Here is a 26,968-nt window from a genome sequence, read left to right on the forward strand (position 1 = left end):
CACCAATTCTTGACGAAAGCTCTCAGCAAACTCAAAACAGAAAAAACGTCACCAAACTGATAAAGGCCATCTACAAAAAACTCCCAGCTACTGTCATAACTGATGACATTTTTCCTAAATAAAGCAAGGGTTTCCAGTCTCACCCTCCTATCCTATACTTACTTGGTGTCCTAGCCAGTACAGGAAGGCAAGAAAAAAAAAAAATAAAAGGTCTCCATATTTAAAAGGAAGAAGTAATTCTCTATTTGCAGATGATATGATCATCTATGTAGAATAATATTGGGAATCAACAAAAAGGTACTAGAACAAATAAGTGAGTTTAGCAAGGTCAAGACACAAAACCAATTGCATTTCTGTAAACTAAAAACAAACTATTGCTAATGAAATGCAAAGAAATCCAATTATGATAGCATTAAAGTATGAAATAATCAGTGATAAATTTATCAATAATATACAAGAACTTTACACTGACAACTACAAAACATTGAGAGAAATCACAGGAAACCCAAACAAATTGAGATTATGTTATGTTCATAAATCAGAACTCAGTATTATTAATTCTTCCCAAATTGTTCTATAGATTAGTGTAATTTCCATCAAAATCTCAGCAACTTTTTAAATAGAAATTTATTTTAAAATACAGAGGACCTAGAACGAGCAAAACATTTTTGGAAAAGAAGAAATCGAAGGACTTACACTGCCTTATTTCAAGACTTACTATAAACTTACAGTAATCACGACAGTACGATATTCCTGTTTAAGCATGCGTATCAACAGAATAGGATGTGAAGTTCAGAAAAAGATTCGCACATATATGGTCAATTGGTTTTTGAGAATGGTGTAGTGGTAGCTCAGTGAGGGAAAGGATTGTATTTTCAACAAAAGGTGCTGGAACTGGACATTCACATGAAATAAATGACACTCAATTCTCCCCACCCATGAAGGTGGACAAGACTTAGTGATTTGCTTCCGAATAATAGAGTAAAAGGGGAAGAGAGTAAATTCAGAGTGGAGGAGCCAGTAACGGCTTGTGGATATCAGGTACCCCCTGATATGATGGGGTGAGATGGGCACTTGACATCTCTGCGTTCTTTCCAAAACCCACACCCTTATCTGCGCATAAGAAAAATGTCAGGCAAACCCAGACTGGGGGATGTTCTACAGGATACCTGACCAGTGCTCCTCAAGATGTCCAAGGCCAGGACAAACAAAGACCAAGAAATTGTCACAGACACGAGGAGACAGAAAGGCGTGGCAACTAAATGGAGTGTGGAACTCAGGATAGGATCCTGGGCATTAATGGAAAAACTGGTGAAGTCCAAGTAAAGAATGGAGTTTAACTAATAATAATGTTTAAAATATATGTTATATAGGTAAAATTTTGAAAAAATTTTAAATAAAAATACACACACACACACACGACAATATTTGTATCCCAAATATATCAAGAACACTCACAACTAAATACCAAGAAGAAAATCAACTCAACAACAAAATAACAACAAAAATTAACGTGAACAGATACTTCATAAAAGAAGAAAAATGAGTAGTCAGTAAATACATTAAAAGATGTCCACCATCATTAATCATAGCAGAATGTAAATTAAAACTATAATGCAGTCCCACCACACACCCATTAGAATGATTAAAATTTAAAGTGACTGACAATATCACATGTTGATGAATGAGTGAAGCAACTGGAACTCTCGTACACTGTTGACGGGAATGAAAAATGGCACAGCCACTTTGGGAAAACATTTGGCAGTTTCTGATAAAGTCAAACATATGCTTAACCGTACCATTTGGATAAATCTAGGTATTTATCCAAAAGAAATGAAAAACAAATGTCTCCAAAAAACTTACACAGAAATGCTCATACCAGCTTTAATCATAAAAGCCCCAAACTGGAAACAATCCAAAAGCCTACCACAGGTAAATGGAAAATCCCTTGGGAGAGTATTCAGCAATAAAAAGGAAGGAACTCTTGATACAGCAACATAGATGAGTCTCAAAAACATTATGTTTAGCCAAAGAAGAGTACACATACAATCCGATTCCTTTTATGTGAAACTCTAGAAGAGAAAAACTAATCTCTAGGGTGAGGGAAGCAGGTTAGTTGTTGACTGAGGCCAGGAATTGGGGGGAAGGGACTACGGGAAGGGGCATGAGGTCCCTTTTTTGCGTGACGTTAATGTTGTGTCTTAATTTTGGTGATGGTTACAAGGTGTATAAAATTTTCCAAAGTCATAAAAACACCCACTTAAATGGGCATTTTATTGTGTATGAATCAAATATAAATAAAAGTAATTTTAAAAACCCAAAGGAAATGAGGTTAAAAACCCAACACCCCTGATTGGATGAGGCATCCTGAGCACTGGGGTTTGCGGAAGGCCTGGCTTGTGGGCAGGCAGACACCGGACCCAGAAGGACGTCAGTGGAAAGTCTCCCAGCATCTGCTAAATCCAGGGTTGGAGGGGGGGGGGGGTCCCTGAGCCTCACCATGGTGGTACAAGACTTTAGATTCCGTAGTAGTATAGGGTTTAGACCAAAATGTTTAACAGACGTATATTCAATCACAGGGGCAGACTCAAGTAATTTTTTTTATTTTTCTTTAAAAAACAATAGCAGGGTCTTACCAGAGAGTTGCTTGATGACCACGGGCCTCACTTTGTAAGGGGTGCTGCAAAAGAGAAGACAGTTACACTGAAAGGGGCTGGCAAGGATGTCCACTGCCTGTCTGGTGTGAGATGTGTGCTCGGGAGTGGAGTGAAATGTGATGGATTAGTGCTTTGTTTTGTTTTAAATTAGTTTTAAATTAGTTTCTTTCGGCATTCTGAGTTTCTTCATGCAGTTGAATTCTAAACACTTCAGATACGTCATGTAAATGATGAACTTCTTTGATAATGTTCAGATCTGGTCAACAAAACAAATTTCATCCTGAGATGCTACTACTGGCCACAGGTGTAGAATCAAATCGGGATCAACAAAGACTTTGACAGAATTGTCTCTTCCCCTCCAGCACTTGCCTGACAAGGGTGGGCTCTCTCTGTTTTGCTTTGTTTGAGCTCATAGTGACTGCATCCTCCAAATGAACAAGAGAGGATGGTGTCAACAACTCAGTCGAAAATGCACTGACATTTTCGCACTGCCACCACCCCACCACCACCCCCAGTGTGTCGGTTTGTATATTTATGTCCCCCAGAAAAAGCCATATTCATTAATGCACTCTTGTGGGGGCAGACGTATTAGTGTGGATTGGGTTGGAACCTATTGGTTCAGTGTCCATGGAGATGTGACCCATCCAACTGTAGGTGATAACTCTGATTGGATAATTTCCATGGAGGCATGGCCCCACCCATTCAGTGTGGGACTTGCTTAGTTTACTGGAGCACTATATAAGCTCAGACAGAAGGAGCTCACAGTGAACTGGAGCTGAGACAGACATTTTGAAGACGGCCATTGGAAGCTGATGCAGATATTTTGGAGAATGCCATTTTGAAACGTAACCTGGGATCAAGCAGACGCCAGACACATGCCTTCCCAGCTAACAAGTTTTCTGGATGCTATTGCCCATTCTCCAGGAAAGGTATCTGATTGTTGATGACTTACCTTGGACACTCTATGGCCTTAAGAGTGTAACTTTGTAACCAAATAAACCCCCTTTATAAAAGCCAGTCCATCTCTGGTATTTTGCATTCCAGCAGCATTAGCAAACCGGAACACCCAGTAATCCTGAAACCCACAGTGGAGGGTGAGAGAATATTGACAACACATATGTAAACAAAAGGATCTCTGGCAAAGGAGTAGAAAAGACAATTAAGCCAGTGCAAAAACTGGCAAAGGAAAGGAACCGCCATTAGCCACTGATAATTTAAAAAGAGGTGAATCTCGAGAGAGACACTATTTTTTGACCCAGAAGTTTAGTAAAATTTACAAAAACTGATAGCAGGAGTGTTACAAGGCACAGAGAAATAGGCTTATGCAGATTTTGCCATTGGGAGTAGGAATTTTAACACATATTAAAATTTAAAATATGTACATTCTTAGCAAATGAATTTAGGAACAAATATATCCCAATTAAACACTAGCACATGGGGATATATCCAGATGCCATTTGTTCATGTCATTCATTTGTTCATTCATTCATTCCATAATATTTATTGAGTGCCTACTCTGGTGATGTAATTGTGAACAAGGCAGAAATTTCCCTGCCTCATGATACTGGCGTGCCAAATTCAAGCACACGGGAAGAACACGTATCACCACACTGTTCGGGTGGCTGAGCACTAGAGTCCTATGACCACCTATTAACAGGGATGGGTGAGCACATTAGCTGTACCCCGGAGTGTTCTTTGGCTGTTAAAATGGTGGCGATAAGTGTACGGTATTGACCTGCAGGGACACCCCTGTCATCTTAGTGGGTGAGATCAGCAAGTTGCAGAGAACGAGCCCATTTCTGGAAAAGGAAAGCACAGAAAATATGGAAGGATCCACACCCCAGCCTGCTGGAAGTGATTCATGGGGGTAATAACCTGCCGTTTTATGGTTATGGGAAACTGGTGAAGTACGAAGATACAAAGGACACTGCGGGCAGAGGACTCTGGGTGGCGGACAGACAGTCCCAGGGTAACTAGAGTTCACACCTCGTCCCATGAAGGATCCCAACTTGCTTGGGGCATGAAAGGGAGTCCACACCCTCCCCGCCGGCCACGTGAGCGCCCTGCTCCTGCTTCAAGGTCTCCTGGAAGTTGGCCATTTGGAACCTGAAGCTCATTTCTCCCCCGAGCGGCACTTGAAGTGGGGTTGGGATGCCCAGACCACAAGAGCCTTCCTTAGACCCTACGCAGGCTGAAGTGTGGCACAAGGGGAGGGTGGGGTGCCTCCGAGGGGCACGTGTCCCCTGGGGGTGGGGGTGCCGCTGCTTCCCCTCGCGGGGAGGTGGGGGCAGGGCCTGGTGCGGAGGGGCGCCTGGTCAGCCTCAGCCTGACGGCCCCCCTCAGTGGTCCGGCGCCTGTGCGGGGCAGAGCCACGCGCCATCCCACCTGATTCCCCAGCAGCCCCCAGCCTCACAGCTCTACGGGGAGCCCAAAGCTTGCAGAGGCCGGGCAGCTCGCTGGACAGCAGGACGCTCCAGGCCCGTCCTCCGGATCTCCACCCCAGTGCTGCCCCCATGAAGGAAAGGAGTTGGGTGCTTGAGCTGGGGAGGGAGGGGCATTAAGGGGGTGCTGGAGAAAGCAGGGGGGATGTGGTTTCCTCTTTCCCTCCTCCCCCCGCCCTCTCTCCTTACCCCCAGCCCCTCCCCCATTGCTCCTCTCCCTCCCTTCCCCTGTGGGACAGCAAGAGCTTTTCTTTCATCTCCTCCTGCCCCTGCCCCTTGTCCCCTAAGATCAACACTGGGGGACGGGGAGGCAAGGGTGGGGTGAACAACACTGCCTCTGCCTGGCAGGGGTGGGGTGGGGGTGGGGGTAGAGGAGAGGGTGCCCCGACAACTTGTCCCACGTGTGAGACGCTGAGGAGGGGCTCCCCACGACCCTGCTGAGAGGACAGGCTACGAAGAGACCCTGGGTGATCCCGGGGCTTCTCGTCAGCCTGACCGGAGCCCACCTCCCCCCTCACAGGCCATGTCTACCTGCTGAAGCCCACCCAGTTCAACCCATCAGCAGGATCTGGGAACGGCCGATCATCCACCAGACAAAGGAGACGTGGGAGTGGACTGGACGGTGAGGCCGTCCCGGTGCTCTGAGCAGCCGCAGGGCAATCACCTTCCAGGCAATTGGGTCAAGAGCCCCGGCCTGAATTTCTGGGCCACTCAAGATCTGTCTTGGCTTCCGGTTCCTTAATCCTCTTGACTTTGCATGATGACACTATTTCTCTGAAAGCTGTCCTACTGACTCTGTGATTGAATAGACTCTTGGCCTGGTCTAAGTTTAGTTACATCTTTATAATTTTCTTCCTCAACAATAAAATATCCACTCCCTCTTTGAGAGGGAGACACTTGCCGTGAACTTTTGTTGTACTTGTCTTTTTCCATAATTTAATCGCTTGGGCTCTAAAACCTCGTTTAAAGCCGTGCAGTGGGGGAGGGAGGCCTGGAGCTGTCCCCTGGGTGGTGTGGGTCCCAGGAGGCGGGAATGACCTGGGAATGACTTGTGAGCACGGAGCCATTTTCATCCAGTAGAGCATCGTTTCCATCACAACGCGGCCAATATTGAAACTAAAGGAGCCCCTGTGCCATGCTGCAAGCGTGGAGGGTCACCCCGGCCCTGTCTCCTCTCCGCGTGCCCGTCCAGCCGCCTCATGGCTTCTCACACTGCTCGAGCATCTGTTTTTCTCCTTTGACAAGGGTCTTGAAGCAGAAGGAGAAAGATAGAGCTGTCGAGAAGCAATGCCTTCATTAGCCAGGCTGGACCCCGGCGCAGAGAGGAAAACTTCCACCAGATAGCTCAGGGCCCCTCCTATGGGGAAAAGTGTAGCGTTATCGGATCGACTTTAGGATCTATTTGTATTTTTTGGTCATTAGGAATCAGGGTTACTTCATAATCAATTATCTTTCTTATCAGTTCCAAAACAGAGCTGAAACGAGTAAGTCTATTGTTACACTGGAGTCCTTCTGAGTTACAAAAATGTGTTTCTTTAGGTGCTGGTCAAGGTTGTCCTGATTGGAGCAAACGCCCAGGACAACTAGGCAGGACTAAGGAACCACAAGCTCCCAGCTGCTGGTTGGCAGAGGGCAGAGAGCAGGGACACAGATGGTACAGAGAGCCCTGAAAGAGCTCGGGACGCTTGCAGAAGGGGAGGGACCCTTTCGGCTGGCCTGGGGCCTCATGGAGGTCAGCAGACATGGAGACAAGAACTGCAGAGTGGACTTGGGCCAGACGGTGAAAGACCTTGCCTTCCAGATGGAGGAGTCTGGCCCTGTCCCGTGGCTCAGGGGACACTGGAGAACTCTGTGCTGGGAAGTGATGGGGTGAAACGCGTGCTTGAGGCTGATTTTTCTTGGAGCCAGGAAGGACTCGAGTGAGGGGCAAGTGGAGGCGCACACCGGGGGTCTGTGCATTCGTTAGCGTGGACTCGAGATGTGGCGGTTGAAATCAGGGTTGGCTGTGGCAATTTCACAGGAAGCAGTTAAGTCTAGAAGCATCTTGAAGAAAAGTTGAAAGGTCACGATAGGAGGGAATGGGCGGTTAGGGCAATATGAGTGCAGAGTTTCTGTCTGGGGCAATGAAATGTTTCATTAGTGGACGGTGGTAATGGTAGCACAACACTATAAAAGTGCTTAACATGGGAAATTTTAAGTTGTATACGTGTTACCACAATAAAAAGTTATCGTAAAAAGAGTCACAGTATTTGGATTGAAATGAGAAACAGGGAAGGAGCCAAATGGTTTAGGTATAAGAGATGGGGCAACTGGGACCAGCCCTTCTGACCGATAACTGGGCATCATGGTGAGCATGTCTTGGAATTTGGAGAGGAGATCAAGAAAGGCCTGTGTTGTGAGCAGGCAGCTGGAAAGAGCCCTGGCATGGTGGGTGACCTGAGCTGTCTGCAGGGTGGCTCCTGCCCACGGGGTGGTTGGTAAGTCTGGACTGGGGAGATGAGGAAGTGTTGACGTCTAAACAGTGACCATGTGTGTCTTCAGAGGTGGAGGAAGCTAAAGAGAGACAACTGACCACCTGCACCGCAGACCTGCTGGCTGAACCCGTGCGGAGAAGCGCCATTTGCTAGGAATAAACAGAGTTGGATGGAAGGACTCGGGTAACGTTCACCCAGCGCTTTCCAGGGAGAAACCATGAGTCTAGTAGGCATGATTCTGGTCACTAGGGCTGGGCACCAACACTGGCAAAGCGTGGGCCCTCAGGGTTCCCACATTCTACTTCAGTGGTTCTCAACCCGGCTGCATAACGGAATCATCTGGGGAGCTTTAAAAAAAGCCTTCAAAAATTTAGATTTAGTTTAGGAGGGGTCTGGGCATCGGCACCTTTTTAAAGATCCCCTAGTGGTTCTAATATGCAGCTAGGGTTGAAAGCCACTGGTTTAGTTGAACCGGTTTACACTGTGCGTGTGTAGAGTGGGAGAGTGGATGTGCAAGCTTATGACACTTGAAAGGCACATCCCAGAGTGTAAACATACTGCGTCTAGTTCAAAATGATCTCTTCTGGAGCTCAGGCACCTCTGTGTGAACTTAGGCGTTGCATTTCCAGGCCCCACCCGTCAGCAGGCAGGCTGTGGCCTTGGGCAGCCAACCGCCAACCTCTGACACACCCTTTCAGCGCCGCACCGCCACCCCCCACGGGAGAAATGCAGCGCTCCCCTCGGAACATGCCGAGCTGAGGTGCGGAGAGGACAGGCGACTGGGGGTGGAAATGCGGAAGGGGAGGGCGCGAGCTAGCTCAGGGCAGACGGGCGGGGCCGTGCCAGGACGTGAGGTGGGAAGAGAGACGAAGGGGAGCTGAGGAGCAAACTCTGAGAACACCCACATCGAATAGGGCTGCAAGCAGGAAGTGGGCAAAAGGGGAGAAACCGAAGGAGGAAGCGGTTTCAAAAATGAGAAAAGGTCAGTAATGTCAAGTGCTGGAGGAGAGGAAAGGGATGGCGGGTGGAGGAAAATTCCCAATGGTTTAGAAGTAATTCAAAAGAGTGGTCCCAACCAGGAGCATCAATGTTCCCTGGGAACCTATAGAAATGCACATTCTCGGGCCCCACCCCAGAACTGCTGCATCAGAAACCGAGAGGAGTGGGGTGGGTAGGAAGGGAGAGGAGGGGCAACATGAGCTTCGACAGGCCCTCCAGGTGATCCTGATGCAGCCCACGCGTGAGGGCTATTGGGTTGGAAGATGGGGTGAAGTTTGAGAGGACGGTGGGCAGCTGCATAAAGGGACAATGGCAGAAGACAGTTCAGAGCAAGGTTCTCAATCTTGGCACTACTGACATTTGGGGCTGGATCACTGTCATCAGGGGCTCTCCTGTGCTCTGTGGGATATTTAACAGCACCCCCAGCCTCCACCTATTAGGTGTTGGTAGCATCCCGTCCCCCCAAGTTGTGACAACTAAATACATCTCAAGACATTGCCAGATGTCCCCTGGAGGGGAAAACTGCCCCCAGCTGAGAACCACCGGCATAGGGAAAAACCAAACAGAATCGGATGAAGTGACAAAATATGAACAGTTTTGATGATCGAGATGATTTGTGCTCTGGGCAGCAGGGAAGGGGAGAAACATATACGAGTTGGATTCATTTATTCCGTATTTTATTCAGTCAGTGTTTGTGGAGCATCTATTATGCGCCGGCTCCTTTAAGTGCTGGGACTAAAGAGGTGAACAGGGCAGGTTCTGTCTATATCCATGTCCACATCCACATCCATATCCGTCCATCTCAATATCCATCCATGTCCATAGCCATATTCATATCTATCTATATCTATATCCATATCCATGTCCATAACCATATCTACATCTACCCATTTCAATATCTACATCCATATCAATATAAATCTATTCCAGTTTGCTAAAGCCGCTGTTACACAAAAAAAATAGAAATGGACTGGTTTTTATAAAGGGGATTTATTAGGTTACAAATGTACAGTTCTATGGCCATAAAAGTGCCCAAACTAAGGCATGAACAAGAGGATATCTTCACTGAAGAAAGGCTGATGGCATCCAGAACACCTCTGTCAGCTGGGAAGGCACATGGCTGGCGTCTGTGTTCCTTTGCTCCTGGGTTGCATTTCAAATTGGCCTTCTCCAAAATGTCTTTGGGCTTCATCTCTTAGCTTGGCATCTCCAAATGTCCTTCTGTCTGCATCTCCAAGCATCTCCAAGTGTCAGAAAGTGTCTGGGTCTCCTGGCTTAGCATATCCTGGGGTGTTTTCATTTCTCTGCTTCCTGTGGAGCAAACTCTGGGCTAGCATCTCAAGGTGTCAGCAAGTGCCTGGGCCTGGAGCTCTCTTAAGTAGTCCAGTGAACTAATTAAGACCTACCCTGAATGAGTGGGGTCAAATATCCATGGAAACATTCAATCAAGAGGTCATACCTTAATCAGAAAGATTAATAATCTGCCCCCACAAGATTGCATTAAAGGATATGGCTTTGGAGGGACGTAATATATCCAAACCGGCACACCATCCATGTCCATATCCATATTCATATCTATCTGTATCTATATCCATATTCTTATCCACATCCATATCCATATGTATCCACATCCATGTTCATGTCCATATCTATTCCTATCTCTATGCATTCCCATATCTATATCTGTCCTTATCAATATCCACCCATGTCCATATCCATATTTGTATCTCTCTATATCTAAACCCATATTCATATCTATGTCCATGTCCATATCCATATCTACATCTACTGCTTTCCATGTATACATCCATATCTGTCCATATCAACATCCATCCATGTCCGTATCCATATTCATATCTCTCTATATCTATATCCTCATTCATATCCTCATCCATGTCCATATCTACCCATATCCCTGTCCATGTCCATATTCATTCCTACCTCTACACATTTCCATATCTACATCCATATTTATCCATATCATTATCTATCCATGTCCATATCCACATCCACATTTATCCATGTCCATGTCCATGTCCACATCTACTTCTATATCAGAAAGCCCTTGGCCTTGCACCGCAGGGCAGTGTAGACATCTGGGTCTGGGAGGGGCTTCTGTCTGGTGTCCTCAGATGCCTTCCCTTGTTAATAAGGCTCCTGAGGCCAGAGAGGCAGGCCGGGGCCACCACCCCTATTTGCTGTCTGGTTTGGGAACCTCTACAGACAGACTTTTAACTGAGTTCAGAACAGCACGTGTTTAGCTCAGTGAAAGAACCAGCTCGCACTGACTGGATGGGCGAGTTTGAGTGAAGATTTCCCTTCCAACGAGACTGTTTTCATCTTGTGGAATGACAGGGGATGACAGGCTGCAGGACGACTTTCCTTCTGCCATGCGATCTAAGGCAGGTTGGAGGGAGCCAGTTAGTGGGGCTCCTTCTGGGGAGTCCGGCAGCCGTATCAGAGTGGGTGTGGGCACAGAAGACGGGTCTGCTGCCGGACGAAACTGGGAGACCGATGAGCACGGCGGGGCGGGAGGAGGCCTGGCCCAGGCGTTGAGATGTACACAGGAGGTGGACGACTGGACAGCGCCAGCTGCGGCCACCAAGACCTCGCTGACCGGATGGTCACTGAATTCGAGGGGCAGTTGTAGGTTTCAGCACTTTCTAGAACTTTGTGCTTCCCACAGTGTTTGCTGTTGGCTAGCTCCGGGCCTGTTTTTAGGGAATGCCTGCACCAAAGCCGGAGCGCAAGAAGGTTTGTGCCCTTGTGGGGTCGGGAGAGGTGGTAGGAGAAGGCTGGAATCCCAGCACCATGGGGGATGCCCGACAGAGGGCCTTCTAGAGGAAGGAGGGCTCAGATGTGTGCCCACCTCAGACTGGGGGACCCTCTTGGTCCTAAGTGGAGGTTCCAGGCCGTTCCACCACGTGGAGCCCAGGTATTTAAAGGCTGCCACAGTCCCTAGAGGGGCCGGGGAGTACGAAGTTCTGCAGGCCCATGACACCCTGACAACCAGGTTCACAAACATCCCCGTGGCATCTACCGACTCCCCCAGAGCAGATATTCAGGGAGGAGCAGAGAACCACAGACGGGGTCCCCAGGGGAACCTCACACCGATGAACTATCCATTTCCCAGGGTGCAATTTAAATTCTACCTCACCCAGCCGCAAGTATGAAGTCAGAGACTGCCAGGGGTCTTCAGGGCCACTCAGCACTGATTTGGGGGCTCTGCTCAACGTCCTTCCACAGCTCCTGGTCCTTCTTTGGCCACACATGCCGGGCTTTGTCCCACCTCACCTGACCTCACCTGTCCCCACAGTGCATTTCCCGCCTGTCCCCTCTGGACTTTCCAGGCCTATCCCTGTTCCTGTCCCTCTGTACCCCTGGCTTCCACCCCCTCCTCTGTGCACAGAGAGAGAAGGTATCCCTTTAGGAATGTGGGGGCCTGCCCCAAGTGGGTCATTGCTAAATGACCCCTGGGGTTCTGGCCCTGGAGTCTCTGCACCTTCCTGGGACAGGTGGTACGGTGTCACCGCAGGGACCCTGGGGCCTGAATCTACTACTTGACCTTGGGCCTGCGGCTCACCTCCCATGCCTCAGTTTCCCCATCTGTGAAGGGGAGCAGTGACAGTGCCTCTCTCACAGGGCTCCTGAATGTGGAGCCCCCAGAACGGTTCCTGGCTGTGCTTATAATTGTCATTCTGGAAAGCGGCCGGCTCTTCTGCAGATGAACTGGTCCAGCCAAGCCTCCCCCACAGCCCCTCACCCCCACCATCCACCTTCGGTTAAAATTCAGATTCTTCCACAGAAGTAAATTAAGATAAGATCATAGAGACCCTCACGTGCTTGGAGAAGAGTCAGATGCCCCGTGAGAGAAGCGAGCCGAGAGCTGCCCCAGCCTCTTACCGCTCCGAATTTGCAGGCATGGTGGGATCGATGGAGACCATGGTGTCGTCCGAGGTCAGCAGGGAGATGGTGGTGTTCCTGAAAGACACACCAAGGAAGTGTCCTCACCACGTGGACCCCTTTGTGGGTGCACACTGAGTCGGGAAAAGGCACCGGGGACCCACACGGGACATGATTCTCGAAAGAGGAAAATGACCAATGGGGGAGATCAGAAAGTGAAGATGGGGGCCCTCAGGAGGCCGGAGCCCCATTAGTAAACACAGCAAAGGGCTCTGCCCAATTCTAAGTGCTTTGTAGATGTTTAAATAATTTAAAATGGGAATCGGAGAACGTCTAAGTTTTTGAGTTGGGTGATAAAATAAGAACTGTGGGGAAATAAAAACATTTATATCAGCAGATGAAGGATTCGCAGTGTGCCCTTCTACTTCCAGATTCTTGGGGAGTCCATCAAAATGGGCATAAATCTTTCCTAGAAAACAGCTTTACATGGATAAGGTGAGCCTTCCTCCTCCAACCTCGCACCTTGTGGGGCCTTTTATGAGCTCTGCTACCTTGGGGAAGTTACTTAAGCTCTCTGATCTTCAGTTTCGATCACTGTTTTTTAAATCTGCACAGTGGGAGTGACAACAGGTCCCCGGGTTGGTATAAGAAACACTATAGACTTCCCAGCAGGGGGCTTCATAAACGGTGCCCGAAGATGCTTTAACTGCGGGCTGTTTGTATGGCCATGATCTCTGCCACTTGCTGTCATTTCAGGCACACACTGGCACCTCTCTCTTTTGTCATCTTTTCTCTTTTCTCACCCGTCCATGAGACGTCTATAGTCTTTCCCTGGTCTTCACATTCTCGACCAGAATTTTAACTTTAAACTTAATTGTAATCCCAAAGCTACCCCTAGTCGACCTTTTTAATTGCAAAGTTAAGATGCTAATTGTTAGGAAATGCACTTGGTCAAACAAACTGCTGATCTAGGAAAATAACTCATAGAATTTTGATGGCTTTATAAGGTAGATTGCTCGTCTTTTCAACTTACTTCTGAAGTTAAACTTTCCCCAAATGTTGATCTGGGATAAGCCCCCTGAGACTTAAAAAAAAAGGGGGGGGGGGCTGGGGAATCAAAGTAAAAACGTCCTTTCCTCCTTTCTCCACCCTCCTTTCTCCTCTCTCCCACGGTGCAGGAATAACGAACGAAAAGCACCTGCGGACGGAACGGCAGTTGTTTCGTGCCGCCCAGTGGCTCCCTGTTAGCCACAGCCCGCGCTGCTGCCTTCCCCAGGGTTTCGCTGGCTGACGGGAAGGTGCTCTGAGCACAAGGCGAACCCCACCAGCCTTTCCCTCCCTCTTATCCCTCCTCCTCGGGGACTCCGAGGTCCTGCCTCTCCATCTGACCTGGAAGAGGAGCTGAGGCAGGTGGCTGAGCTCCCGACAGGGACGGGCGGCCACTCACCGAGGCAGGCCGGTGGCGATGCAGAACAGGTCCATGATGTCGCTGGAGTTGCAGTACTTGCTGAAGACCACCTAGGGCAGAGAGCAACAAGGCGTGAGGGCGGCAGCTGGTTTCCATGGCGATCTCCAATTCCAACGCTTTCTCTCCAGTCCCCACCTAAAGGTCTGCTTTAAAAAGAAAAAGCACAGTTGTGGGCCGGAGACTGTGACCCACATCTTTTCATTTAGTCGATTTACACGCGTTATGAAAAGCTCCATTCTTTTGCTCAGTAAAAAGAGCTCTGGGGAGCTGAGGGAGGTCTGGGCAGGCACCTGCAGGTGACCCTGCTGCCGCGTGGCCCAGAGACTGGAATTCTAGCAGCACTGACTGGCCACGGGTCTCCACTCATCTCACGGGCGCCATGGTGTTAAAAAAAATTAACTTAAAAAATTGCATATTATGACTTGGGGTTGAGGTCCTACGACTAAATCAAAGAGGGAGAATCAATGATGCAGAGCAGCTGGGAAGTGCTAGTAACCACCACTGTCACACGTGAATCACCCGCATGATGACACACATTGACAGGGTGACCAGGCGCTGTGTTGGGAGAGAAATGCATTCGTGTCGTTCTCTTTCCTCCACAGGATCCCACGTGAGTCTGAGCCCCGCAGCCCCTCCCCGGGAGAGGGGCCATCAGGGACAGAAGTGGAGGGTCTGCAGCCCACGAAAGGTCACACCGAGCCTCAATGTCACCCCAACAGACTTTTCCCTACAACCTTTTCTTCCCCGGCGAATCGCTATAAATGCCCCCTCACTTCTCAGGACGGGTCCCTCAGCTACCTTTTGGAGCCCAGTGCACTCATTTCTTCAGCTAACATCGGTTGTGTCTTCCTTTACTTGGCAACAATGAAACACAGAAAACAGATTTTTTTTTTTCTCTGTAAACTTAGCCTTTCTGGGACTGTCATCTTGCCCTGATGCCGCCCGGACTAGCAACGACAGAACCACCAACAACTCGCTCTTTTGCATTTGCCACATGCTCCCCTTGATCTCCGTGGCCTCAGCAACGGGCAGTGGACCGTGGCCGGTGGACTTGGTCTGCACATCCCTGGCGCCCACTGCCCCTCCTCCCCGCGGCCGCCGTCCTGGCTCAGCCCCGGTCACACCTGGCCCACTGCAGCCGCCTCCTCGCTGGCCCCACTTCTGCTCACACCCCATGTCCCACACTCCGTCTGATGCCAATGATGGTTTCCAGAATGCACATCTGATCGGCCACTTCCTGCTCAGAAACTGCAGCTGGCTCCTCACGCCCTGAGGAGAAAGTCCAGCTCCTCGTGGACATGTGACGTTCAAGGGCCTGACCCCTTCCAGCCTGCGTCCCCACCACACTTTCCTTTCCTGGCACCTCCCTCGGTCTGGTGGGCACCTCTTCCCTCCTGGCCGGCTCTGTGCACTGCCCAGCGGCCCCTCCTTTCCTCAGGACCCCTCTCCTCACTCCTCCTTCCCGGACATCAAGACTCAGAGGCCGTTTTCTGCACAGCCTCCCGACCCCTCGGCCAGGGGTCTTGTCTCATCTGACCTCGTGCGCACGACAGAGGCCCCAGTGGCTCCTGCACGGGATGAGGGCATGTGGGAGAACCAGGTCTGGGGTCTGTGCCTTTCACCTACCACCAAGCCGTGAATCTTGCTGCTCTTTACGAAGTCCGTTTCCACTTGGAGCAGCTCTACCTCTGTAGATTTAGCTCCAGATCTCAGAAAAAGGCAGAGAGTGAGCAGAAGAGAAAGGCAAGAAGGACCGGTTCTTTGAACACTCTGGCTTTGCCTGGAGACTTCCAGAAAAGGGTGAGGTGGCTTGCCAAAGGGAAACTCAAGCAACACTCCTGCTGACTACTTTGCAAACAATCAAACTAAACTGACTGAGACCAGTCTTATTTTGTGATAAAAAACCAAAAAGCATAAAACAAAAAACAAATCATTCTTTGAAATCATTTTTGGCTGAACAGGGGAGACCATAAGGAAATTTGGAACAAGCTCTAAAAATTTTGCTGGGTGTCTCTGATGGAAAATTCTGCTGTGTCCATTTGTACATCCATTTTAACCTTCCTTTGCTCCAAATAAATTCATGGTTCTTTGATTCCTCTTTTGAACAGGTGAAACATCTTGTAAGTTCTCACATTAAATTAATGAGTTACATAAAATTTCTGATACGTGTTGATTCTATATCTGTAGGAGACTCATGCTTTTACTTTTGTAAAAAAAATATTATCCTTTAACAGGGTCAAAGCAGGAAGGAGGTCAGGCACAAACACAGGGCCCACCTGGACGTGCTCAGAAAGGTGGGCTCCACGCTGGGTTCCGGTAAAGGTCCCCAATCTCTGTGGATTGCTACTGACTATGGGAAAAGCCAGCCCAGCTGCAGTGCAAATACTCGGTGGGCTTTTTACCCACTTGCTCAATGATTCTGCACATCCTCTATCCCTCACAGAAACAAAGGGTGCAAATTAAAGAGCTGGTATAAAAATTGAGATGTGATGGCAGCAAGAGTAAAAGAAAAATAAAGATTTCATATTGCCATTCAACTCGGAGGCAGATGGGGCCGGAGTTCATAAGTGAGAGCAGCAAATCACACCAGATTCCTTTCTGTGATTTGGCCGGCAGTGCAGCGATGTGAAAACAAGACGAGGAAAGCAAATGCAAGGACAAGCAGCCTCTCCTTTGCCGGCAATCGATCTTTCTTCAGATGCAGCGGAGACCGTGACTGTCGGGTATTTGCACACCTGGGAATGGTGTGCTCCCCGCAGCACAGAAGCCGAGCACCATCTAAGCGATTTGCATGAGGAAACTGAGGCCCACGGAGAGGGAGTGGCTCCCACAAGGCCCAGCCAGCGAGCGGCTCATCCCAGGCCTCGCGGCCATGGAGTGCACAGCTTGACGACAACGATGGCCGACTGCCAGGTTTCTGGAGCAGTCGCTGCCTCTTCAAACAGCCTCCTGGGAGCCAAGCTGCGGGAGGGCGGTGGATGGGAATGGAAGGGCTGTGCGTGCCCTTGTCCCTGCCAGCCACTCCTTCTGTCCCCTGACTCCTCTTTCCCCACCCTGGACTGGCCCATCACCATGCGCAGCCTCAGTTTACCCTTCTGTAAAAGGGGTTGACAGCTTCAGTTCCACCTGCCTCCCAGCCTTGAGGAGCACCAAGGGAGGGAACAGGCTTGAGCAAGATTATCCAGAATGCTCCCGGCTTAACATAAGATTCAATTGCATCCCATTTTGGTTGTCCATCAATCTTTTCAGCACCCGCTGGCTTTAAAATCCCACGACTCTGGTCTGCAGCAGCCTCCGAGAGGGCTGAGGCACCCAGGGTAATTTGTGCCACATTTTGTTTGTCATCCAATTTTATTTTTGTAAGAATTCAAATCTACAATGTGCAGGATTTCCAGAACTTGCAGAAAGAAGTGTAACCCAGCCCCTCTACTTCCACTGCTCTGGGGAGGGGAAGTTGTCCCTGACCTCCAGAGGGGCATGGATGGGGCAGTGCCACCCCTGGGCCCCTCTGTTGGTCAGGGTTTTCCAGAGAAACAGAACTGACAGTCATACATTAAGAGATTCATTATAGAAATTGGCTCATGTGACCTTGGGGGCTGGCGAGTCTGAATTCCATAGGGCAGGCCGCAAATTGGAAACTCTAATGGAAGTGAAGTTGAATTCCCCAGGGGAAGCCGGCTGGCTGAAATAGAGGGAGAAAGCCTTCTTTCTGACTCTAAAATCCTCAGTTCTGGGTTTTAAGACCTCCAGCTGATTAGATGAGACTCCTCACATTGCTAGGGGCACTCTCCTTTGTTAGTCGTAGATGCAATCAGCCGTAGATGCAATCAGCTGATTATAGATGCTAATCCATCTACAAAATACCCTCAGTAATAATCAGGCCAGTGCTTCTTGACCAAACAACTGGCCACCATAACCTAGCCAAGATGACACATGAAATTAACCATCATAGTCTCCCAAGCTTCATCCTCATGGAAAGAAAGCAAATCAAGGAAAGAAAAAGTACTACATTTCATCAGACCGCACACAATTTTGACAGAACTTTCTGGCTCAGCTTGTTGGGGTTGGTCTTGGCCTGTTCCCAACAGGCAGCAGCAAGAAGGCAAAGTGGCACTGAGGCCTCTGGTCAGGGCTGAACTGCCCTGCCCAGCCACCAAGCCAGTTCTCACGCTGACTACACCTGGAGGTTGTGTGAGGCACGGGACCTTTCTGGCTGACGTCCCCTTGGGCCTCTCCATTCAGGTGGGGATGTAAGCTGAGAGCCAGGGAACCACAGTGACCGCCTGGCCAGTGTCTGCTCACAGGTCCTCTTGAGAATGTTTACGCAGAGATTCGGAGCTGTTGGCAGTCGGAGGAGGATGCAGAGCCACGGGAAGTCGGTGGTGGGATGGCCGCACTGGACCACCCAGGAGACAAACAGAAGGAGCAGCCGGCTGGGAGAGGGCAGTGGGGTGGTGGGAGGGAGGGACACGCCTGGGGACTTGCAGCATCCTTACAACAGCCCCTCCCTGCATCCATCGCCCACTGCACAAACTCAGAACTTTCTATAAAGTCTCTGCTCCTTGCAAACAGGGGGCCTTGACCAGCAGGACACCGAGAAGAAACAGGGCAGGTATTTGTGGGGACAACGGCGAGTGGGCTAACAAAGGCACAGCTGAGGGCCTCTGGGTCAGATGGAACAGAGCGGCCTCTAAGGCTGGGAGCTGCCTGTGTTTGAGGCCGAGGCTGGAGGCCTCTCCCAGAGACAGCACTCCGTCAGCTCTGCTGGCTGGGACTCTCTGGAGCGGAAGCTGGTTTGATGATTGAGCACTGGGTGGGAAGCAGGAGACAGACACGAAGCTGAGGATTACAGGGGGCGGCGGGGGCTCGGGGTTTCAGCCGAGACTAACGCAGGCGATGAGGCATTCAGCGAGGGCTGGGGCAGCCCACCTGGGCCGGGGCCATCCCTGGAAGCTTCTCTGCCTCCTGATGTGCCCCCCCAGCGCTCCCGAGTGTCCGCTCCCGATTCAGGGCTGCAGCCGCCTCCTTCCCCGGAACGCAGAAGGCCACGGCCCTGTTCCTGCCTCCTACACTCACCTCTGTGTGTTTTCACGGATCTGAAAGGGGTGCTATTTGGCCTGAGGTGTCCCCATTTTCCAGTTTGGAGGGGCTGCTTTAGGCAGACGGCGCTCATGTCCTTCCATTCCGCAGCACATGGTTCTGCCCCATGGGAAGCTGCCTGGACTGGGACGAGGACAGGTTTACGCGACCTCAGGGCCAGCCCCGACACTTGGAAGGGATGGGCTGGGGTCCCCAGTGCCCAAGAGCCTCCCTTCTCCCCTCCCAGCCCTCGTCTGGTGCATCCTTGTCTGAGAAGCACGGAGGCCCGGCCCCTGCTTTCACGGCCACCCCCAGCCCTGTCTCACAGACGGTCAGGGCGGCTGGACTCGTCTGTCTTCAGACATGGAACCTGACTCTTGCTCTTGTGTGCCCAGGGCCTCGGGCAGGCCTGGTGCGGGGCAGGTGACAGGAAGCACTGGATAAATTCAGCGGCTGCATCTGCCTTTGCCAGATACTAGTTCTGATTTCTGAGGTGTGTTTAAGGATGCACGCTCCCGTACACATTCAACTTAAAACTCATCTATCTATTCACATACGTGAAAACTTTTTTCAGTTTGAAGAGAAGCTGGTTTTAATTTGCATCATCTGTTTTCCTTTTGCATCCGGTCTTGTCTTGTTTTAAAGGTGGTTTTCTGAGGAGGCCTGGGAATGGAGCTGGGCCTTGCTGGCCCCGGACTCTTGGAATGAGCCTGGCTTTCCGGGGGGTGGGCTCTCAGGAGGCAATCGGGCTGCACGGAGGCCAGGCGGAAGGCTCCAGAAAGTCCTGCTGCAGCATTCTTTCATTCGGGCCTCAGAATCTGTTCAGTCCAGATACGGCTGGCAATGGCTGCTGAGGGAATGGCTCCTCCCAAGTAGAGACCCTCAAGATGCCATGTGCAGTTGTCCACATCTGGAAACCCCGGGTGGGGGGACTGGCCCCCAGTATGCGTCTCTCTTCTGAAGTGGGGTGCCTGCTTTCAGCTGCTGTGAACAATTCCTGCTGGGATTGTCAAATTCCAGTTTGGGTGGGCAGGAAGTCAATGCACACTGGCAGTTGTGCGTTTCTTACACAGACGCTGGTGGTACTGTATTACGAAACACTCCAGTGCCTGCACAGATTAGATAAGTGAATGTCAATTTACGCTTGGATTAAATTTTGTAGCTTGGGAACAAAAGCCAACCATACACTGCCATCACACATGAAAAATTCATTTTGTGGATGTTGGAAGGGAAGATGGGCAGGGCAGGATGAGGGATGGCTGGCAGTGCCCCCATGAGAGCAGCAAAGCCCCCGGGAATCTTCTCTTCCGGGCCAGCTATGATCTTTTTCAACAGAGAGACTTCCCCACGGAGATGACAAACCAGAATAGCATTAGTTACCTTTCAAAATCATGGAAAGATATGTGTTACTGTTCAAAATCATAAAAAATTCTCTCTGCCAGGTAAGTCGTGCGTTGGGCTTAGCTATTGTGGAACATGCAATTCTGCTTCATTGTCTCACTGTTACTGCTTACAACGATTGCGAAATTTTTTATTCAATTTGCCTGAGAAAAATTTTCCCAGAGCTTCTTTGAATTTGGAGTAACAAGTCTCCAGCAGAATTCTCCTCATTACGTTCTTCTACAGTCTTTCGCCCCAGGTAACTTTAAATGGCTAAGCCTGACGATGAAAGCCTGAGAATGTGCATCCCACCATGGTGAACAACGAAAGGAAGAGGGGAGAAGGCATTTTCTCCCGAGAAGCGGATGAGCGAGCTCTTCCTCCGTGTGTGAGCAGCTCCGGTTTCCTCCCTCCGGCTCATTGGAGCTGGGACGCCTTTTCCAGGGGAGTTACAGTCTGACACCTCCCGGCTGTATTCCCGCTGGTCATTATTAACACGTCATCACCTTTTTATTTACTCCTGGGGCTTGATGTTGATGTTTATTAATTTTAAATGACAGGCTACATCAGAGATCTCCTTGCCCATCCAAAATAATTGGCCTCTGAGAAGATGAGCACAAACACCAGAGAGAATCACATTGGCAATAATGAAAAGGTGATGAAGAGCTCGGAGCTGGAACTGGCCGAGGCCCGTCAGCAGGTGGGCAGTGAAGGAGAGGGTGGGATCCACGCCATGGTGACAAGGCGTGACTGCTGGTAACTGCAGCAGCCCGGGGCTGGGGGGGTTTCAATGGGATTAGGCTGGGTGAGAAAAAGCCCATCCTCGGAGGTGACACACTATGATCTCCTCACATGACATGTGAAATGGCAAAACTACAGTTTGGAGGACAGATGTGTGTCAGGGATGGAGAGAGGGGTGGGACGGAGATGGGCGTGGTGATAACAGGGAGCGTGATGAACGCATGTGGGAGTGAGCTGTTCTGTATCTGATGGACCGTGGTGGTGGGTCCGTGAACCGCTGAACACACACTCACACGAGTGCAAGCGAAACTTGGGAAATCTGAGTAAGGTCTGTGGACTGCCTCACTGCTGGCTGGGAGTCCTGCATTCACAGCTCCTGGCTGTGAAACTACTATCATTCTGCAAGGCGTTACCACTGGGCGAACCTGGCTAAGGGGGACCTCAGATCTCTGAATTATTTCTTAAAGCTGCACATGAATCTAATGTTCTTGCAAAAAGTTTAATGAAAAAATAATGATGGCATCGAGGCTGGCAGGGGGTGGCACGAAGGGCTCCTGCCCTGAACGAGGACCTCCATAGTCTCAGTGGGAAACAGCTTGGCAAAGCCTGTGCTCTTCGACCCGGAATTCCACTTCCAGGAATTGCTCTTAGGAAAATAACAGTACAAACCAGCATAACGGTAATAGCATCGATGAAGTGCCAGGCGCCGTCTGGGAACTCCTCATGGATCGCCTCACTTCTCACTGCAGCCACTCGCCCCAGGATGCCAGTCTAAACGACTGCTCCATGCTACCGCTCTACAAGCACGGACGCATAAGTGGGGATGTTTCTGCTACTGTCACTTATTACAGAGAAAGGGAATTAAACTAAATGCTTATTGTGGTGGCTTGGAGCTCTGGGACCCAGGAAAGCATGTTCTTTAATGCAATCCTTTCCTGTGGTGAGAACCCTTGTAAGTAGGGCCTTTTGATGAGGTGACTTCAGCAAACTGTGCCCCCCCCCAATCAGGATGGGTCTTAATCCGATTACTGGGGGCTTTATAGGGAAAGCCACAGAGAGAAAAGCCAGATGGAGCAGCCAGGAGCTGGAAGTCAACGGATCCTGGGAGAGAAAGGAGGAGCCAGGAGAGGCCGCCATGTTCACCGCCACGTGACAGGAAAGCCAAGGACCAAGGATGGCCGGCAGCCAGCCCCGAACGCCACAGCCTTCTGGGAGAAGCATCGCACGGCTGACGCCCGATTTTGGACTTCTCTTAGTCTCAAGACCGTGAGCCAATAAATTCCTGTTGTTTAAGCCAATCCATTGCATAGTATTTGTTTTGGCAGCTAGCAAGTGAAAACACTAATAAATAATAAAATTATTACATTTTGGTAAGTCTCCCTGGTGGAATATTATCCAGGCATTCAAATCACCCTTTTGAAGACAATTTAATGCTATATTGGAAACCGCTGATAATAAAATGCTGAGTGGAAGTAAGCTTACAAAACTTTGTAAAAGAAACTACCCCCCCTTCCACGTCCACATTGAGAAAAGGTGGGCAGGAGAGGCCATGAGGTGCTCACGGCGGTGCCTTCTGGGTGATGGTGTGATGGAGTCTTTTTATATGCTTCTTTATTCTGTGCTGCATTTTTCAAATTCCCTAAAATGTAGGGCATTTTTGACCAAGACAAACATTATCTAGCCCTAAAAGCTGCGGTTATTGATTGGTAAACAAAACTAGCTTATGAACAGTCCCTCCCAATAGCACGCTATACTCCATTTACATAAAATTCTCATGAGAGGAAAAGAACTCTTTACCATTTTTATTTGGAAAGAATACATTTGGGCGTTAAGCCAAGGGAATGAGAAAATTAAATGACAGTTAACCAGAGGGGAAAAATCCAGAATTTAAATAGCATATAGCTGAGAGTAGGGGGAACTGATGAAATTGGTGTGTCAGAGGGCAGCACAAAGAGAAAATCAGAGAAGTGAGAACGACAGAAATGGTCTGGGGGCATTAGAATAGAAGCAAGAGCAGAGGGAGGCTGGGCCCTTCTGGGCCAGGGACAAAGGAGAAGTGTCAATGTGTCTGAGTCGGCCAGTGAGGAATTAATTAAACAGCAAGGCCAAGGGGCTCGAGGGGTCCCAAGGGTGTGCAGATGGAGGGGAGAGGAGAGAAGTTTCTTTCCTCCTGTGCATCTCTCCTAACCCTGGAGCCAGGCCACACTCCCCAGGGCGAGGACTTCCCCAAGTGTTAAAGTATTTCTGAAGCCCCAACAGACCCCAATGCCCCTCAGACCTGCAGATCTTGAAGACCCAGTGAGGTCCTTGTGGCAGGACCCGGGTCAGACACTTCACATCCCCAACACGGAGCTCAGGACTTGCCCTTCAGCAGGCACTCGGGACACTGGTGACCAAGCGTGGAGAAAGCGGGTGAACCAAGCCTTGCAACAAGTTGAGGGAGAATTTTACACTTGGTGGTTTTGTGTTCTATCACTATTGATGCCACTGCCACTGCCACCACCATCACCATGACTACCACCACCACCACCATCACCACCACCATCACCACCACCATAACCACCATCACCACCACCATCACCACCACCATAACCACTACCACCACCACCACCACCACCACCACACCACCATCACCACCACCATCACCACCACCATGACCACCACCACCATCACCACCACCCCCACGACCACTACCATCACCACCACAATCACCACCAACACCACCTCCACCATCACCTCCACTATCTCTACCACCATCACCACCACCACCACCACCATCATTACCACCATCACCACCACCACCATCACCACCGTAATCACCACCACCACCTCCACCATCACCTCCACTATCTCTACCACCATCACCACCACCACCTCTAGCACCATCACCATGAATCATTACCACTGTCACCACCACCACCATCACTACCGTAACCACCACCACCACCACCACCTCCACCATCATCACCACCATCACTACCACCATTGCCACCATAACCATCACCACTATTGCCACCACCACCGCTGTCACCAGCAGCAGCTGACATCCATTGAGCCCACATGCATTCAGAACCAGAGCTGAGTGCTTAACAAGTTCTGTAACCTTACGAGGACCTCATAAGGTTATCATCATCTCCTTTTACTGATGACACGCTGAGGCACACAGTGGAGTAGTTCTTGTCTGGTCAGGGGACCCTGAACTGCAAACTCAGACCCTTCTGGCTTGAAGCTCCGGAGGCCCATGTTGTGTCTGCAATTGGGGCTTTTAGCCTGTGGTCTGAGTTGCAGGCATGGGTTCCCCAGAGAACACGCATTCTCTGTTATGCTCCTTCTCAAATTATCCTTATTTCTTGTTGCATATTTGGGGTGACTGCTGCTTTAGGCCCACAAAGGAAGAAACAAATTCTCATTCTTTTCTTTTGGTCTATTGTAGACTGTGATTCGCCCAAGTCCAGGGGTGAGGGCCTTCATAAAGCTTCGTCCACCCTCTAACATTCAGCACATTTCCGTCTGCTCCAGAGCCTCACGCTCCAGCTCCAGTTAGAGCCAACCACAACAGATGTCAGGCACCCCCCTTCCAAACCAAGGGTGGATTGGCAATTTCGTATCTCGGGAGAGTTAAAAAGTTAAAGCAAACGAGTTAAAAAGAAACCAAGATCCAAATTCCACATTTTATTGTTATTTTTTTCTTATTACTCAAGAAACATATTTGTTGAAGAAACTACTGTAGACAACATATACATACATACAATCTGTAATTCACTGTTAATTATAAATTATATACATATAAATTTGCACACATTGTTTATTCCATTTTGTCTCTTGCTTTTAAAACATTTAACAAAACTGGCACATTCAGAGTGGATTGCAGATAACCACCAGGCAATCACTGCTTTTCTGTTTTGCTAAAATAAAAGCTGTATTAGGCCTCATTTCCCCTTCTAATTTAGGAGAGATTTTTCTAGTTATTGTGTTTGAAAAACAATATAAAATAATAACAGTAGCTACCACTTATTATCTGCCAGGTATGTTGCATACATTATCTTAAAAATACAACCACCGGAGAAAAGCTTTGCGTTATGGAGATACTCGAACACGTACAGCACCAGGGTGCAAGGAATCACAGATGGTGCCTTAGCTCCCTGCTCCCAGCTCTAACAACTGCCAATACAACCCATCTTGCTTCAACTGTATCCTCACTCTTCTCCCCACAGGGCTGATTTTAAAGCTAATTCCAAACAACAAAATATTTCATTGCAGGTGGATCTCTAAAATATAAAGAGTCATTACAAGATGATCATGACGTGACCGTCACATGGAAAGAAAATTAACTGCAATGCCTCATCACCAATCCTGTCAGTATTCGGTTTCTCAGATTGTTACATACACCAAATGCCAGTCACATTCAAACACACACATGCACACACACACACACCAAACACATATGCACATCTACACATGCAGACACATAGGTGCACAAACATGTGCATGCAATGCACACATGCACACACACATGTACACGTGCATGCATGGAATCATGTGTAGGCACACACATGTGCACATGTACATACACAAACACAATACACACATTTTATTATTTCTGAGTCAGATTCAAACAAGGCACCCATGTTGCATTTACTTGATATGCCTCAAGTCTCTTTCCAGCTGTACGTTTCATCCGCTTTCCTTTTTCTGCCATTTCTTTATTAAAGAACACATATTATTTTTGATCCTTAAAATGTGACTTGAAAGTGGGCATGTTATTCCTCTTTTGCGGATGTTAGGCTCAGAATGTTCAATAACTTTTCCCAGGTTGCAGAGCAAGCGAGCAGAAATGGAAGGAAGGGCGACTCCACGTGCCGAGTAGAGGGGTGACAGCCAGCAAGAGGAAAAGGTGACAAGATGTTGCTAGATAATGAAGGCCATGGAGAGTGAAATCACGGAATTATTGACAAAATTTGGGTGCAGCACCCACAGAGAACCTTCTGGAATTCTGGAAGAGTTCATTTTAGGCATATGCAAAGGGAGGCCCCTTAACCCAGTCCTCGCTGCTCTTGCTGAACCCATGAGGTCGTTAGAGGACGCAGAAAACAAATCTAACAAGCCCACCGAGTGAGCTGGCGGAAAAGCTTCCGAACTCTGTTCCAAGACCCGAATCCTGACTCTTCCTCCAGCAAACCCTGTGCCCCCAGGCCAGCCTCCTCACCCCCGAAACTTAGCTTTCTTATCCTCAAGGGGGGTGGAGTTTCCCCGCTCCTGGGGTGATGCGAGGCTCCCCAGGGGCAGTCCCTGTCAGCAGCCCAGGAGGCTGAAGTAACTGTCATCCTGTGGGGTGGGATTCTCCCCGGAGAGGCACCTTCACCTGGTGCGGGGTGGGGGGGGCGGTGTGCAGACAGGTTTCCTGGCTCAACTCCCAGCTCTGCCCCCATGAACTCTGCCCCTGTGGCAAATTCCTTAACTGCTCACTGCACCCTTTCCTCATCTGCTATGTGAGGATAATGCCAGCAGTCTCTGTAAAACACTTGGATACCTGACACGTGGTAAGCACTATATAAACGCCTGCCGGGCTGGTACTCTCCCCAGTTTCCCGATGAGGACCCTGGGGCCTAGGATCATAGAAGCAGCAGGAGGCACAGCCGGGTTTCAAACCCCAGTCTGCTGATTCTGGAGTCCCTGGATAACTAACTGAGAGCAGGGGCTGAGGTCATCTCTTCATCATGCACTTTCTCTGGGGCCCAGCACAGAGAAAGGATTTGCACCCTTGCCTGACATGGCATGGATTAATTCAACCACAACAAACAGCAAAACTTGGCGGGAGAGTAGAGA

At 49.4% G+C, this 26,968-nt stretch overlaps 1 protein-coding gene across 9 annotated transcripts in view; it reads right to left on the reverse strand.

The window, feature by feature from the left end:
* The window catches only part of PDE9A (phosphodiesterase 9A), a 120,662-nt gene that overhangs the window by 80,357 nt on the left and 13,337 nt on the right, over positions 1-26,968 (reverse strand). For 3 of the 9 annotated variants that reach the window (XM_037831177.1, XM_037831166.1, XM_037831230.1), the window contains exons 2-4: positions 13,864-13,992; positions 12,475-12,552; positions 2,637-2,680 (exon numbers count right to left, since the gene is read on the reverse strand). In XM_037831177.1, coding sequence (XP_037687105.1) covers positions 2,637-2,680; positions 12,475-12,552; positions 13,864-13,992 — 251 coding nt within the window. Of the gene's footprint in view, positions 1-2,636; positions 2,681-12,474; positions 12,553-13,863; positions 13,993-15,568; positions 15,768-18,122; positions 18,266-19,018; positions 19,040-19,578; positions 19,601-26,968 lie in introns of those variants that run through there. The other 6 variants (XM_037831186.1, XM_037831211.1, XM_037831193.1 and 3 more) reach the window with 5 other exon arrangements.

The sequence above is a fragment of the Choloepus didactylus genome, chromosome 1, assembly GCF_015220235.1.
Source record: "Choloepus didactylus isolate mChoDid1 chromosome 1, mChoDid1.pri, whole genome shotgun sequence".
Classification (NCBI taxonomy): domain Eukaryota; kingdom Metazoa; phylum Chordata; class Mammalia; order Pilosa; family Megalonychidae; genus Choloepus; species Choloepus didactylus.